This window comes from Coregonus lavaretus, assembly GCF_964263955.1.
Source record: "Coregonus lavaretus genome assembly, chromosome: 27".
NCBI lineage: Eukaryota > Metazoa > Chordata > Actinopteri > Salmoniformes > Salmonidae > Coregonus > Coregonus lavaretus.
Window position 1 is genome coordinate 25,784,815 of NC_140014.1, and position 17,839 is coordinate 25,802,653.

At 43.2% G+C, this 17,839-nt stretch overlaps 1 protein-coding gene across 1 annotated transcript in view; it reads right to left on the minus strand.

Moving 5' to 3' along the window:
- Window positions 1-1,277: 1,277 nt before the first annotated feature.
- Window positions 1,278-17,839, minus strand: part of LOC311102646 (uncharacterized protein) — a gene marked incomplete at its 3' end in the record, with an annotated part of 40,386 nt that continues 23,824 nt past the window's right edge. The window contains exons 2-7 of the mRNA XM_084144009.1: window positions 14,255-14,304; window positions 11,579-11,689; window positions 11,403-11,489; window positions 11,131-11,272; window positions 10,697-10,860; window positions 1,278-10,589 (exon numbers count right to left, since the gene is read on the minus strand). Coding sequence (XP_084000135.1) covers window positions 1,278-10,589; window positions 10,697-10,860; window positions 11,131-11,272; window positions 11,403-11,417 — 9,633 coding nt within the window. The 5' untranslated portion in view covers window positions 11,418-11,489; window positions 11,579-11,689; window positions 14,255-14,304. The remainder of the gene's footprint in view (window positions 10,590-10,696; window positions 10,861-11,130; window positions 11,273-11,402; window positions 11,490-11,578; window positions 11,690-14,254; window positions 14,305-17,839) is intronic.

A 17,839-nucleotide genomic window follows, 5' to 3' on the forward strand; every position in this document is an offset into this window, starting at 1 on the left:
TTTAAATGATATGTTATGAATTATAATTCGTATATATGTTACGAATTGCAATACATAAAATATGTTACGAATTGCATTTCGTACAATATGTTACAAATTTGCAAAACGTATGATATGTTAAGAATTCCAATTTGTTGTGGCTAACGTTAGCTAGGTGGCTAATGCTAACGTTAGCTAGGTGGCTAACGTTAGCTAGGCTAGGGGTTAAGGGTAGGAGTTAGGTTAAAGGGTTAAGGTTAGGGGAAGGGTTAGCAACATGCTAAGTAGTAGCAAAGTAGCTAAAAAAGTAGTAAGTAGTTGCAAAGTTGCTAGTTAGCTAAAATGCTAAAGTTGTCCATGATGAGATTTGGGTTGCTAGACGTTCCCGTTATACACCCACCCTGACCAGCCACCTTACTTTTGTTTTTGCCTTAAGTAACCTTCTGTCTTATGTAACCATACCATACGTAACATATCATACTAATTTGAGTGTCCTGTATTTATATTTACTATGTTAGGTCTAGTCTATGAGACCAGGTTGAATGATATTGTGTGGTCCACCCACTATGACTTGGGAACAGACAGGTTAACCCTGATACACATCAGTATTGGATGACCATCCATATCTGAGCAAGTTGGGAGATGATGTGTAAAGCATCTGCCAAAGGTTGCATGTTCAAATCCAGCTATAAAAAGTTGTTTTTGATATTTTTGTTTTATGCCTGTCCCAAACCTTAACCCTTACCTTAACCATTTGGAGTTAATGCCTAAACTTAAAGAAAAATTCCACCCAAAAACGATATTTTGGTATTTGTTTCATTAGTCCATTGTTGACATAGTCCCAAAATGTTTTGCTTGTCAGCAATCAAGATTTCAAGATATGTAACTTTAAAAATATAAAAATCATCCATGTATGCTGCAAAGTGCATCATACGGGGATGATTTATGTATTTTGAAAGTTACATATTTTCTTTATATAGATTTTTGAATATTCACATTAAAATCTGACGCCAATTGGTTGGAAACCTAGCTGCGCTCACTCTGTTACTGTGGAATTGCCCTGGTCTCAGTGGTAGTAATTACATTAAAGTGACGAAGTTGGCTTTTACATCGCTACCTGTATCATGGGCTTGTACACCAATTTGTGTACTTATAGTGTACTAAGTAAACACTCAAAACATTGAACTGTATATATTGAAACTCTGTCATAAATTAAAGCACAATTATTAAGAGCACAATAATAATCTGACTGATATTACTCCTCAATGGAGGGATTTATCATACTGTATTCCTCCCAGTCACTCCAATTCAGCCCCATCAAAAAATTTCATTTTCTCAGAGTGCATAGTGTATTTCATCTGTTTGATAGATGAGGCTGTTTCATCTGAGATGGGCTCAGCCCCAAACACATGTGTAACTTTTTGGGTTATGAAAACCGTTTCCCTGTCAGTGCCTGACATTTCCCTAACTACATGCCTCTCAATAACTGTTTGACCATCACTCTGTGTTTTGTTGGTGTCGTCCACTGACCAAGTTGCAGAAGAAACTCCAGCGGTCCCTGTCTGCAATCCACAATCTGTTAAGAGTGTTGCCTTCTGTGTGTCTGGTATTGCTTGTATATTGGATGTGCTGACATGTGTACCAGTCTCCAATTTTAGGGTGTCCACTGATGAGGAGGAAGCTCCGGAGGACATTGGAATGGTGACTTTCTCTGCCAAGTAGGGTTCAAAGGAGATCATTTTTGTGGAGGTAATGACATCACCCTGTACCTCAGTGGCAATAGGGTCAGAGTATTTCACTGTGACTTTGGTTGGAGAGGCCAATGATGGACCAAATTGTTCGCTTGTGACTGTTGAACTGATATCTGCAAAAGCATCAGATGAGTGTACTGAAAAGGTCAAGCTGACGTCCTGTTCCACAGAGTCAGGGCTTTTCTCACTTCCTTCTTTCTCAGAAGTGACTTTTTCTAAAATCTTGGCAGATTCTGAAGGAGAAGATAGTCCAAATGTGGGAAACTTAAACCACCCAAATGTAGATTTTTCTTTGGCTTCTTCCTCTTTATGCACAGACTGGGTTACAACACTGGTTTGAGCATTTAGTTTGGTTTTTCCTGAGGCTGTTATATCTTCCCTTGAGCCAGTGAGCTTCTCTTCCACTTCCTCTAATGTGGGAACATCAAATTCAACATCAATGCTTCTTAATACCTCCCCAAATGTTGTCAAAGTCAACTTTGGTGATTTCTCTGGTCCTTGTGGTTCCACTTGAATCTCATAATTCTCCAAAATAACATTTGGATTTATATCATCATGTTCATTCTCAGGTTTGGATTTTGAAATGCTCAATCTGGGCATTTTGAAGGTTGGAAGTTTGAATTTACTAGGCGAGCCTTGACCTTTGCTGGGTGAGCCTTGACCTTTGCTGGGTGAGCCATGGCCTTTATCATCAATTGTCAGTTTTGAAATTTCAACATCATGAACATCCACATCGGCTATTGCCATTCCTCCTTCAACTGAGGGCCTTTCAGATCCAGCATCATGTAGCTGTACTTCTCTAGATCCTGTAATGTCAACTGTATCCCCGGGTTCTGGTAAATCAACTTGTAATGAAGCTCCTAGTACTTGATCTGGAATTTCTACCCCAGGCACTTTAATATCCTTCTCTTTATCAGAGACATCGACTACCACCTTTGACGTTGCACCAAATGTAGGGAATTTGAATGTTGCCATTTTTAATTCCATCTCTGATGTTTCTAGTTTTCCATCAACTGATAAACCTTTGTGTTTCATTTTAACTTGACTCTCCAGAGCTTTCATATCCACCTCAGGCTCTTTGACCTCCACATTTCCCTCTGGAAGCGAAATGTCCACCTTTGGAAGACTGACATCAACTTCAGGTGCTTTCACTTCTGGTTTGGAAAACCATCCAAATGAAATCCGTGGCATTTTCATTTTCACATCAATTCCTGTAGCAGCTCCCTCTGGCATTTCAACTTCACCAGAAGGCACTTTGAGTTCAACGCTAGGTGGTTGGACCTCCACGCTGGCCTCTGGTAAGGTGACTTCTATGTCTTTCTTCGATACACTTAAATCAATCTCAGGACCTTTTACCTTTGGCAATGACATTCCAAATGTTGGTAGTTTGAATATACCTCCTTGTCCCTCATGTTCAACATCATGTTTCATTTCAACTTGAATCTCTGAACCTTCAATTTCCACCTCTGGCTCTTTGACCTCCACCTTTCCCTCTGGAAGAGAAATGTCCACCTTTGCAAGACTGACATTAACCTTGGGTGCTTTCACTTCTGGTTTTGAAAATCCAAATTTGGGGAATGACATTCGTGGCTTTTTCATTTTCACATCAATATCTTTAGAAACTGCTTCTGGTATTTCAACTTCAACAGAGGGCACTCCGACTTCAACATCAGGTAGTTGAAAATCTGCTCTTCTCTCTGGTAAGTCGACATCTACATCTGTCTTTGACACACTTAAGTCAATTTCAGGACCTTTAACCTTCGGCAATGAGATTCCAAATGTTGGTAGTTTGAACTTACTTCCTTGTCCCTGAAGCTCAATACCATGTTTCATTTCAACTTGAATTTCTGGAGCTTTAATTTCCACCTCTGGCTCTTTGACCTCCACCTTTCCCTCTGGAAGACAAATGTCCACCTTTGGAAGACTGACATCAACCTCCGGTGCTTTCACTTCTGGTTTTGAAAACCATCCAAATGTCATCCGTGGCTTTTTCATTTTCACAACATTCTCTGTAGCAGCGCCCTCAGACATTTCAACTTCACCAGAAGACACTTTGAGTTCAACTCTAGCTGGTTGGACCTCCACGCTGGCCTCTGTTAAAGTGACAATTTCAAGTTTTTTACTCTTCACATCCACTTCCATAGATAGGCCTTTAAGGTCAACACTTGGCTTTTCAATGTCAAATGCTGACATTGTCAGCTTGGGTTGTGGTATTTCAGATCCATGAACCTTGATGTCCTTGTCCACATCAGGTATCTCTACTGTGATGTTTGGAGCACCTGCTCCAAATTTAGGGAATTTTAAAGTTGGCATTTTGAATCTTGAAGGGGAGCCTACGGTATCTTTCACCTCAACTTGAATCTCTGGAGCTTCAATTTCCACCTCAGGCTCTTTGACTTCCACCTTTTCCACTGGAAGAGAAATATCCACCTCTGGAAGACTGACATCAACCTCAGGTGCTTTCACTTCTGGTTTGGAAAACCATCCAAATGACATCCGTGGCATTTTCATTTTCACATCAATTCCTGTAGCAGCTCCCTCTGGCATTTCAACTTCACCAGAAGGCACTTTGAGTTCAACGCTAGGTGGTTGGACCTCCACGCTGGCCTCTGGTAAGGTGACTTCTATGTCTTTCTTCGATACACTTAAATCAATCTCAGGACCTTTTACCTTTGGCAATGACATTCCAAATGTTGGTAGTTTGAATATACCTCCTTGTCCCTCATGTTCAACATCATGTTTCATTTCAACTTGAATCTCTGAACCTTCAATTTCCACCTCAGGCTCTTTGACCTCCACCTTTCCCTCTGGAAGAGAAATGTCCACCTTTGCAAGACTGACATTAACCTTGGGTGCTTTCACTTCTGGTTTTGAAAATCCAAATTTGGGGAATGACATTCGTGGCTTTTTCATTTTCACATCAATATCTTTAGAAACTGCTTCTGGTATTTCAACTTCAACAGAGGGCACTCCGACTTCAACATCAGGTAGTTGAAAATCTGCTCTTCTCTCTGGTAAGTCGACATCTACATCTGTCTTTGACACACTTAAGTCAATTTCAGGACCTTTAACCTTCGGCAATGAGATTCCAAATTTTGGTAGTTTGAACTTACTTCCTTGTCCCTGAAGCTCAATACCATGTTTCATTTCAACTTGAATTTCTGGAGCTTTAATTTCCACCTCTGGCTCTTTGACCTCCACCTTTCCCTCTGGAAGAGAAATGTCCACCTTTGGAAGACTGGCATCAACCTCCGGTGCTTTCACTTCTGGTTTTGAAAACCATCCAAATGTCATTCGTGGCTTTTTCATTTTCACAACATTCTCTGTAGCAGCGCCCTCAGGCATTTCAACTTCACCAGAAGACACATTGAGTTCAACTCTAGCTGGTTGGACCTCCACGCTGGCCTCTGTTAAAGTGACAATTTCAAGTTTTTTACTCGTCACATCCACATCCATAGATAGGCCTTTAAGGTCAACACTTGGCTTTTCAATGTTAATTTCTGACATTGTCAGCTTGGGTTGTGGTATTTCAGATCGATGAACCTTGATGTCCTTGTCCACATCAGGTATCTCTACTGTGATGTTTGGAGCACCTGCTCCAAATTTAGGGAATTTTAAAGTTGGCATTTTGAATCTTGAAGGGGAGCCTACGGTATCTTTCACCTCAACTTGAATCTCTGGAGCTTCAATTTCCACCTCAGGCTCTTTGACTTCCACCTTTTCCACTGGAAGAGAAATATCCACCTCTGGAAGACTGACATTAACCTCAGGTGCTTTCACTTCTGGTTTTGAAAATCCAAATTTGGGGAATGACATTCGGGGCTTTTTCATTTTCACATCAATATCTTTAGAAACTGCTTCTGGTATTTCAACTTCAACAGAGGGCACTCCGACTTCAACATCAGGTAGTTGAAGGTCTGCTCTTCTCTCTGGTAAGTCGACATCTACATCTGTCTTTGACACACTTAAGTCAATTTCAGGACCTTTAACTTTCGGCAATGAGATTCCAAATGTTGGTAGTTTGAACTTACTTCCTTGTCCCTGAAGCTCAATACCATGTTTCATTTCAACTTGAATTTCTGGAGCTTTAATTTCCACCTCTGACTCTTTGACCTCCACCTTTCCTTCTGGAAGAGAAATGTCCACCTTTGGAAAACTGACATCAACCTCCGGTGCTTTCACTTCTGGTTTTGAAAACCATCCAAATGACATCCGTGGCTTTTTCATTTTTACATCCATTTCTGTAGCAACTCCCTCAGGAATTTCATCTTCACCAGAAGGCACTTTGAGTTCAATGCTAGGTGGTTGGACCTCCACGCTGGCCTCTGGTAAAGTGACAATTTCAAGTATTTTACTCTTCCGATCCACATCTATAGATGGGTCTTTAAGGTCAACACTTGGCCTTTCAAAGTTAATTTCTGCTCCAAATTGAGGGAATTTTAACGTTGGCATTTTGAATCTTGAGGGGGAGCCTATGGTATCTTTCACCTCAACTTGAATCTCTGGAGCTTCAATTTCCACCTCAGGCTCTTTGACTTCCACCTTTTCCTCTGGAAGAGAAATATCCACCTCTGGAAGACTGACATCAACATCAGGTGCTTTCACTTCTGGTTTTGAAAATCCAAATTTGGGGAATGACATTCTGGGCTTTTTCATTTTCACATCCATATCTTTAGAAACTGCTTCTGGTATTTCAACTTCAACATCAGGTAGTTGGAGTTCTGCTCTTCTCTCTGGTAAATCGACATCTACATCTGTCTTTGACACACTTAAGTCAATTTCAGGGCCTTTAACTTTCGGCAATGAGATTCCAAATGTTGGTAGTTTGAACTTACTTCCTTGTCCCTGAAGCTCAATACCATGTTTCATTTCAACTTGAATTTCTGGAGCTTTAATTTCCACCTCTGACTCTTTGACCTCCACCTTTCCCTCTGGAAGAGAAATGTCTACCTTTGGAAGACTGACATCAACCTCAGGTGCTTTCACTTCTGAAAATCCAAATTTGGGGAATGACATTCGTGGCTTTTTCATTTTCTCATTAATGTCTTTTGAAACTGCTTCTGGTATTTCAACATCAACAGAGGGCACTTTGACTTCAATATCAGGTAGTTCGACATCTACATCTGTTTTTGACCAACTTAAGTCCATTTCAGGACCTTTAACGTTTGGCAATGAAATTCCAAATGTTGGCAGTTTGAACTTACTTCCTTGTCCATGAAGCTCAATATCATGTTTCACTTCAACTTGACTCTCTTGAGCTTTAAATTCCACTTTTGGCTCTTTGACCTCCACTTTTCCCTCAGGAAGCGAAATGCCCACCTTTGGAAGACTGACATCAACTTCCGGTGCTTTCACTTCTGGTTTTGAAAACCATCCAAATGACATTCGTGGCTTCTTCATTTTCACATCAATCTCTGTAGCAGCTCCCTCTGGCTTTTGAACTTGACCAGAAGGCACTTCGACTTCAACAACAGGTGGTTGGACCTCCACTTTGGCCTCTGGTAAAGTGACATCTATGACTTTCTTTGATACACTTAAATCAATCTCAGGATCTTTTACCTTTGGCATTGAGATTCCAAATTTGGGTAGTTTGAACTTACTTCCTTGTCCCTCAAACTCAATATCATGTTTCACTTCAACTTGAATCTCTGGAGATGTCATTTCCACCTCTGGCTTTTTGACCTCCACATTTCCTTCTGGAAGAGAAATATCTGCCTTTGGAAGACTGACATCAACCTCACGTGCTTTCACTTCTGGTTTTGAAAATCCAAGCCATGGAAATGAAATCCGTGGCTTTTTCACTTTCACATCAATCTCTGTAGCAGCTCCCTCAGGCATTTCAAATTCATCAGAAGACACTTTGAGTTCAACATCAGGTGGTTGGATCTCCACGTTGGTCTCTGGTAAAGTGACATCTATGTCTTTCTTCGATACACCTAAATCAATCTCAGGACCTTTTACTTTTGGTAATGAAATTCCCTGATTTGGCAGTTTAAAATTGCTTCCTTGTCCCTCCAGTTCAAGTCCTTTACGCTTCACATCCACATCTATAGATGGGATCTTAACACTAGGTTTTTTAAAGTCACTATGTTTTTCAACTGCATGTATTTCTCCTGATATTGAGAGCTTGGGTTCTGGTCTTTCAGTTCCATGAAGTTTGATATCCTTGTCCACATCAGGTACCTCTACTGTGACGATTGGAGCAGCTGCTTCAAATGTAGGGAATTTTAAAGTTGGCATTTTAAATCTTGAGGGGGAGCCTACAGTGTCTTTCACTTCCACTTGAATCTCTGGAGCTTCAATTTCCACCTCAGGCAATTTGACCTCCATGTTTCCCTCTGGGAGAGAGATGTCTGGTTTAGGCACACTAACATCAATCTCTGGGGCTTTAACTCCAGACTTGGGGAATGACATCCGTTGTTTTTTCATTTTCATTTTCACATCAATATCTTTATAAACTGTTTCTGGTATTTCAACTTCAACGGAGGGCACTTTGACTTCAACATCAGGTAGTTGGACGTCTGCTCTCCCAACATCAACAGATTGGACATCAATGTCCATACCTGCTCCTTTAATGTCAGCTGAAGGTACCTCTGGCATTGTTTCTGAGCTTAAAGTTCCTATTGTAGGTGTTTGATGGTTTGTCACATGAGTTTTGATAATGGAATATTCAGAATCTGGTACTTTGCTGAGTTTAATTTCAGCCTCTGACATTTTCATTTCAAGGTGCAATGCACTGCTTTCGTCTTTGACCTCATCCTTCTTTTCCACAGAGGTGTCTCTTTTTGGTAGTCCAATCCCAATGTCTGGGAATCTAATATCCGGTTGTGTTATTCCAAACCCAGGCATTGAAATATTTGCTTTCTTTGACTTCTTATCTAATCCTTTAGTGTAAGTGGCAGGTATACGATTTTTCTGCTCAGCTGTGATGGTTGGCCCCTCAGGTACTGGTACTGCCAACTTAGGTTCCAGAATTTCACCAGTCTCTTTTTCCTTTTCCACTTTGTTGGGAGTTCCTTTTTGTTGTATAGTTTCCATTCCAGCTTTCTCTACGTTCTCTCGTTTATGGAGTTCAATTTTGATTTCATCCTCATTGGTCTTTCCAGCTTCCTGTTTTGTTTTTGTATGGTCTATTTCTGTCATAGTAATAGGTTCATAAGCACCTGGATCAGAAAGTTGGTTATTTGGCAATTTGAATGTGGTAACTGAGCTCCTGCTCAACTTTTCTGGTAAAGCATTTATGTCAGTCTTTTTGACATACGTGTCCAACTGTGCCTTTATGTCTGTGATTTTAGACAGGGTGGCATCTACTGTCACATTTACTCTTTCTGCATTCACGTCTGTCATTGTGATTTCTTGATGAGCAGGCAGGCCTGCAATGTCACCCTTCGGCAGCTTGAACCCTGGCAATTTGGAGACAGCCTCTTTAACTCTGTCAACATCTATAACCATCTGTACAGTCTGGATTTCTTCAACAGGAAGCGTGAATGCTGTTTTAGGCTGTTTTATCACTGGGGTCTTGGTGCTAGTTGACGATGCATCTTCCATGCCTGGGATCTCAATATCCTCACGGCTTGGAAGTATCTTCAACCCCTTATCCTCAACTGTAAGGCCTTTCACGTCCATTTCTACAATCTTCATGTCTGTCATTCTTATGGGTTTGTCAGTAACAATGTCAGCAAGATCCACCCTCGGCAGTTTGAACTTGGGAGCAGATCTTGTACCAATTTGTGCTAAAATATCATCAATGCTTCTCTCTGTAGGTAACTTTGAAGCTTGTATTTCCATCTGCGAGTCAGTTTCCATTGTAATACTGATGACCTTAGCATGTATTTCCTGTGCATTCACATCTGTTTTAACATATGTTTCGTTCAAGTGTTGTTCTTGTCCAATCTGAGGGGATTTCCTGATAAGTCCTATATCTGACATGTCAAGGGAGATGTCTACTTTTGGCATGCTCATTTCCATATCAGTGGAGGGTAGAGTTTTCCCTGAACTCTCATTGCTGATTACTCGAGTGTTGATATCAATTGGGAGTTGACACTCCTCCAGCTCAGTATGTGATACTACAGTTGGGCTCAGCAATGTATTGTCATGTCCAGACAGATCAGATGTTATCATATCTGCTCTTGGTGTCTTAAGGCTTTTTAGGGATGATTTTACAGGTATGTCTTGCTTGTGTTTGTCTTTTTTCTCATTTCCCTTGAATGTAAACTTTAGTTCTGACCTCTCTTTATTCTCTTTCTTATTTTTCTCTGGAGATTTCTTGGTTGAGGGACTTTCTTGATCAGCAAGAGCAACTGTTATGTCTGTGGTTTTCAAAGTTTTGTCCAGACTAATGAGTTCTACCTTGTGTTGTTTGGTTTCAGAGCCTATCAGGTCTGGAAGAATGCATTCATTTCTTATCTTGGTGGATTCCATTTTTTCTGATTCTGATTCTAACACATATACTTGAGATGTTTCTACTGATGCGCTCTCTGGACCATCCGGTGAGTATATGTAATCTTGACTCTGTTGGTTTTCCATACCCTCCACACGTTCTACAGTTAGTATGTCTGTGTCCTGGTCCGGCTGTTCAACAGACATGCTCTTGCGGCCCTTAATGCTTGATAACTTTATCTTATGCTTCTTTGTCTTGCCCTTGACAGCCTCCTGAGATTTGATTGGCGACTCTGTGTCACTTGTTGTTGGGCTAAGCTCCAGCTTCCTCTTATCATCTGCCTCTGAGGTACTGTGAGACCTCTTAAAATGGGACTTTTGACTTTTGCTGAAGGAGGGAAACTTGGGCCAAGAGATTCGGTCACCATGCCTTTTTGTCTTTGAATGTCCCCTCATTTCCGGAGAGGAACCTTCTTCCACCTGTAGGATAACAAAAAGTGAATTGTTGATTGATTGCTTAATGAGAAAAAGAGATAAAGGCATAACACTACTCTACATATCCAGAAAAAGATCATAGTGATAGTTACTTGGATGATTTCAAGGGCTGGTTCACTCTCAAGGGTGGATGTCTTTATTGGTTTGCGTTTCAGAAGTAACTCCATCTTGTAAGGGTGGGCATGTTCCAATATCTGTAGGGCATCTTCGTATGTAACATCATCAAAATACACAGTGGCACTGAGTATCTGATCACCTGAATGAACAAAAGGAAGACATAGAAAGACCAATAAATCACCATTTGAACTGTAGAACTCTAGCATATACGATCATTCAAAGCCATAAATGTGGGCGTCTCTTACCCTGGATAGCAAAAACAATCTTGGCTCCATTACTTCACATTTAACCTATTTCACTCCACATTTCACCGATATGTCCTTTGCTTTCAGGTTAACTGTTTGGTCTATAGGCTACTTTTTTTGTTCAGCTTCTGAAAGAACATGGTATGAGCTGGTTGTCTGCTTACCCTCATGCACACTAAGAAGCTTTGAGGCTGGTGACTCTGGCCTCACTTCCTTGATGAAGATTCCCTCCTTCCCTCCGCTCACAATGAGGCCCTCGGCACATGTCTCTTTTGCCATTTTCACAATCACTCCCGACTCTGGGCTCTGAGTTTTCAGGAAAAAAAGAAGGGGAAAAAAACGAAGACATTTTGAAATACCAACATGTTATGTACCACCAATGAAAACCTGAAGCCATGCTTCTCCATGATTTAAAGATAATGCAGACTTGTCTGACCTCCAGTTGACTCATCTTGGCAGGGGAGCGCTTTTCAAACAGGGATCCAAAACCTCTCTTTCCTTTTTTGCCACTCCCACCTCCACCCTAAAATGAATGTTAAAGAAATCAGAGGGTCTGACAAAATTCACACTACAAGTCAACATGATGGCTGGATGAAATATACAGCATTGTACCTGTTTATCAATGTCCTTGTATTTGTCAGTCTCAGGGTATTCATCTACAGGGGAGGATCCTTGAGGGCGAGGTCTCTCCCCCTCTATAAACTCAGATGGCTCTTCACATATCTAGAACAAAAATATGTTAAAAGTAAGTTCCTTTTGTTGCTATATGGAGATTCATTCAAATGAGTTGTGTGTCTTTCCCATAGTTTTTAGTATTCACATGATGTCCACACATGCAAACAATAGGTTTGCCATATCAGTAGAGCCACTCTGTCACGGTCGTCTATGTCGTCTAAGTATGACCAAGGCGCAGCGTGTCCAAGAAACATGACTTTATTAATTAAACGTTATAGAACTACAAAACAAAAGACGACTCAATGAAGTCCACGGTACACTGACCGAAACGGAACAAAAACCCACAATTCCCACAGGAAAACATTCAGATTAAATATGGCTCCCAATCAGAGATAACGAGCCGACAGCTGACACTCGTTACCTCCGATTGGGAGTCATAGACCAAACCTAGAAATGAAGCCAACAGAAAGGCAAACCTAGAAATACACCCAAACCCAACATAACAAAATACACCCTGGCTCAAATACAAAAGTCCCGGAGCCAGAGTGTCACAGTACCCCCCCCTAAAGGTGCGAACTCCGGGCGCACCAGCATACAGTCTAGGGGAGGGTCTGGGTGGGCGTCTGTCCACGGTGGCGGTTCTGGCCCTGGTCGTGGTCCCCACCCCACCTTAGTCACTATCTGCTTCCGTAGCCTCCTCCACATGACCACCCCCCAACTAAACCCCACTGGATTAAGGGGCGGCACCGGACTAAAGGGCAGCACCGGACTAAGGGGCAGCACCAGGATAAGGGGCAGCACCGGGCTAAGGGACAGCACCGGACTCAATGGCGGATCCTGGCTGGCTGGCTCTGGCGGATCCTGGCTGGACGGCTCATGGCTGGCTGAAGGATCTGGCTGCTCCTGGCTGGCTGACGGATCTGGCTGCTCATGGCTGGCTGACGGATCTGGCTGCTCATGGCTGGCCGACGGATCTGGCTGCTCATGGCTGGCCGACGGATCTGGCTGCTCATGGCTGGCTGAAGGATCTGGCTGCTCATGGCTGGCTGACGGATCTGGCTGCTCATGGCCGGCTGACGGATCTGGCTGCTCATGGCTGGCGGAAGACTCTGGCTGATCCTGTCTGGCGGAAGGCTCTGGCTGATCCTGTCTGGCGGAAGGCTCTAGCGGCTCCGGTCTGGCGGACGGCTCTGAAGGCTCATGGCAGACGGGCGGCTTTGCAGGCTCAGTCCAGACGGCCAGTTCAAGCGCCTTTGGGCAGACGGGCAGTTCAGGCCCCGTTGGGCAGACGGCAGACTCTGGCCGTCTGAGGCGCACCGTAGGCCTGGTGCGTGGTGCCGGAACTGGAGGTACCGGGCTGAGGACACGCATCTCAGAGCTAGTGCGGGGAGAAGCAACAGGGCATGCTGGACCCTGGGAACGCACATAAAGCCTAGTGCGGGGAGAAGGAACAGGGCATGCTGGACCCTGGGGACGCACATAAGGCCTAGTGCGGAGAGCAGCAACAGGACGCACAGGACTCGGGGAACACACAGGAGGCTTGGTGCGTGGTGTAGGCACTGGTGGTACTGGGCTGGAGCGGGGAGGTGGCGCCGGAAATACCGGACCGTGCAGGCTTACTGGCCCCCTTGAGCACTGAGCCTGCCCAACCTTACCCGGGTTGATGCTCCCCGTCGCCCGACCAGTACGGGGAGGTGGAATAACCCGCACCGGCCTATGTGGGCGAACCGGGAACACCATGCGTAAGGCTGGTGCCATGTACGCCGGCCCGAGAAGACGCACTGGTAGCCGGATGCGTTGGGCCGGCTTCATGACATCTGGCTCAACGCTCACTCTAACCCGGCCGATACGTGGAGCTGGAATGTACCGAACCGGGCTATGCCTGCGTACAGGAGACACCATGCGCTCTACTGCGTAACACGGTGTCTGCCCGTACTCTCGCTCTCCACGGTAAGTCCAGGGAGTAGGCGCAGGTCTCCTACCTGACTTCGCCACACTCCCTTTAAGCCCCCCCCCAAGAAATTTTTGGGTAGTACCCACGGGCTTCCAGCCTTGACTCCGTGCTGCCTCCTCATACCGCCTCCTCTCGGCTTTAGCTGCCTCCAGCTCTTCACGAGGGCGGCGATATTCTCCCGGTTGTGCCCAAGGACCCTTTCCAGCCAGTATCTCCCCCCATGTCCATGAATCCTTAGGAGCAGGGTCCTGTTGCCGCTTGACACGCTGCTTGGTCCTATGATGGTGGGTTTTTCTGTCACGGTCGTCTATGTTGTCTAAGTATGACCAAGGCGCAGCGTGTCCAAGAAACATGACTTTATTAATTAAACGTTATAGAACTACAAAACAAAAGACGACTCAATGAAGTCCACGGTACACTGACCGAAACGGAACAAAAACCCACAATTCCCACAGGAAAACATTCAGATTAAATATGGCTCCCAATCAGAGATAACGAGCCGACAGCTGACACTCGTTACCTCCGATTGGGAGTCATAGACCAAACCTAGAAATGAAGCCAACAGAAAGGCAAACCTAGAAATACACCCAAACCCAACATAACAAAATACACCCTGGCTCAAATACAAAAGTCCCGGAGCCAGAGTGTCACACACTCACTGAATTATCCACAGTGTCAGGCTCTGGTCCCTTCAGCCTTCGTCCAGACCCTAAAGAATAAAAAGGGGAAAGCAAGAAGAGCATATTTAGTTCAAAAGGTAAACCACTACAGCTCTCAAAAGGTAAAGCCTCAGAATATCTCTCATTAGGTAATCAGGTATTAGAGAGGATTTCAATGTTTTGTTCACATCTATTGTGAATATTATCGGGATATAACATTAACAAAATATTTCAGATGTACATGCATTTGACAAAACCTTTGCACAGGACTGATCGTCCCTCCCTCCCTGTCTGACCAGGGTATCAGAGTTCTTTAGAGATACTGAAGCCCAGGAGGAGATTATTGGACGTTCTTCCTGACAAGAATTCCCAAAGGAACCAGCTTCCGCAGCTGCCTGTTAAGTGATCCACTCTATCGATCTGGAGATTTGACTCGAAATTTGCCGTGAAGTCTACAGTAGGTAAGGGACTGTAATTTTCAAAATGTATCATCCGGATCAATGTGATTTGTTATTATTATCATCTCTGATACACAATCATACTGTGATCATATTTTCCATTGTAAAGTTACCCCTGCCATGATGCCACTTGAGTATCCATTTCTGATAAATAAAACAATTATTCAAAAACAAATAATGCTGTCAATGTTATCATATTAACTGCTGAGTACCCTCATGGTTGGACTGAAGCTTCATATCACAATAGGCCTACTGTAAGTCACTGGTCAGATCATTGCAGCGGTGAAAAGCAGTGGTGTCTCATAAAATTAGATGTTGCAGTAGGCAGAAGTTGCAGTGGGGTTGAATAGACTCTTTTCATGTTGATGTGAAAATTACAGGCGAGACAAGTTCCCCGCTCAGCATTATCCAATGCTGAGTTTACATTCTGAGATGCTGTATGTGATATCGATTGATTTAGGCAAGTAAACATGTTTGATGTGTTCTGGTCGAAACATTGCAAGCAATAAAGTGTGCAGAGCCCAAAACACGTATGAAAACGTTGCGACAATGACTTATCAATGACCCAAGTCCAGCTCATTTAATCCCTACCATTGTGTCGCTGAGTTGTCATAATGATTCAGCAAATGTACATTATCCTAGGGGCGTTGGAAGACACAATGTAAATAACCTAATTTATGTCCCTCTTACTGCCCGGAATGCCTCTGCAGATCCTACAGCAATTGTATGCAGTAATCATATGCCTATGAACCAGAGTAATACTGTTACCACTGAGGTGGTGTGCCCTAGTAGGAAGTCCACTGTGTGCAGCTCACCCTGCACTAATAAAAATAACCAGAGTAACCTCTGCTAAGCTTCCCAGTAAAGCAATACAAATTATCAAGCAACCCAGAAAAGTGTTAAAAATAGCCCACGTTAACATATCTAGCTTAAGAAACAAGGTCCATGAAATCAATAATTTGCTAGTAACAAATGACATTCATATTCTGACAAACTCTGAAACTCACTTAGATAATACCTTTGATGATACAGTGGTAGCAATACAAGGTTATAATATTTACAGAAAATACAGAAATGCCAATGAGGGCAGTGTTGCGGTCTATATTCAGAACCACGTTCCTGTAAAGCTTAGAGAGGATATCATGTTAAATACTGTTTAAGTAATATGGCTACAAGTTCACCTGCCTCACCTAAAGCCCATTCTGGTGGGAAGCTGCTATAGACCACCAAGTGCTAACAGTCAGTATCTGGATAACATGTGTGAAATGCTTGATAATATACACTGCTCAAAAAAATAAAGGGAACACTAAAATAACACATCCTAGATCTGAATGAATGAAATAATCTTATTAAATAATTTTTTCTTTACATAGTTGAATGTGCTGACAACAAAATCACACAAAAATTATCAATGGAAATCAAATTTATCAACCCATGGAGGTCTGGATTTGGAGTCACTCAGTGTGACCAAAACATCAGCCAGGAAGCATAGGAACTGAGAAGTGGTCTGTGGTCACCACCTGCAAAACCAGTCCTTTATTGGGGGGTGTCTTGCTAATTGCCTATAATTTCCACCTGTTGTCTATTCCATTTGCACAACAGCATGTGAAATGTATTGTCAATCAGTGTTGCTTCCTAAGTGGACAGTTTGATTTCACAGAAGTGTGATTGACTTGGAGTTACATTGTGTTGTTTAAGTGTTCCCTTTATTTATTTGAGCAGTGTATGTGATAGCAATAGAGAGGTGTAATTTCTGGGTGATTTACAGTGAGGGAAAAAAGTATTGAACATGACTTAGTACTTGGTGGCAAAACGCTTGTTGGCAATCACAGAGGTCAGACGTTTCTTGTAGTTGGCCACCAGGTTTGCACACATCTCAGGAGGGATTTTGTTCCACTCCTCTTTGCAGATCTTCTCCAAGTCATTAAGGTTTCGAGCCTGACGTTTGGCAACTCAAACCTTCAGCTCCCTCCACAGATTTTCTATGGGATTAAGGTCTGGAGACTGGCTAGGCCACTCCAGGACCTTAATGTGCTTCTTCTTGAGCCACTCCTTTGTTTGCCTTGGCCGTGTGTTTTGGGTCATTGTCATGCTGGAATACCCATCCACGACCCGTTTTCAATGCCCTGGCTGAGGGAAGGAGGTTCTCACCCAAGATTTGACGGTCCATCGTCCATTTGATGCGGTGAAGTTGTCCTGTCCCCTTAGCAGAAAAACACCCCCAAAGCATAATGTTTCCACCTCCATGTTTGATGGTGGGGATAGTGTTATTGGGGTCATAGGCAGCATTCCTCCTCCTCCAAACACGGTGAGTTGAGTTGATGCCAAAGAGCTCGATTTTGGTCTCATCTGACCACAACACTTCCACCCAGTTCTCCTCTGAATCATTCAGATGTTCATTGGCAAACTTCAGACGGCCCTGTATATGTGCTTTCTTGAGCAGGGGGACATTGCGGGCACTGCAGGATTTCAGTCCTTCACGGCGTAGTGTGTTACCAATTGTTTTCTTGGTGACTATGGTCCCAGCTGCCTTGAGATCATTGACAAGATCCTCCCGTGTAGTTCTGGGCTGATTCCTCACCATTCTCATGATCCTTGCAACTCCACGAGGTGAGATCTTGCATGGAGCCCCAGGCCGAGGGAGATTGACAGTTCTTTAGTGTTTCTTCCATTTGAGAATAATCGCACCAACTGTTGTCACCTTCTCACCAAGCTGCTTGGCGATGGTCTTGTAGCCCATTCCAGCCTTGTGTAGGTCTACAATCTTGTCCCTAATATCCTTGGAGAGCTCTTTGGTCTTGGCCATGGTGGAGAGTTTGGAATCTGATTGATTGATTGCTTCTGTGGACAGGTGTCTTTTATACAGGTAACAAACTGAGATTAGGAGCACTCCCTTTAAGAGTGTGCTCCTAATCTCAGCTCGTTACCTGCATAAAAGACACCTGGGAGCCAGAAATCTTTCTGATTGAGAGGGGGTCAAATACTTATTTCCCTCATTAAAATGCAAATCAATTTTTAACATTTTTGACATGCGTTTTTCTGGATTTTTTTGTTGTTATTCTGTCTCTCACTGTTCAAATAAACCTACCATTAAAATTATAGACTGATCATTTCTTTGTCAGTGGGA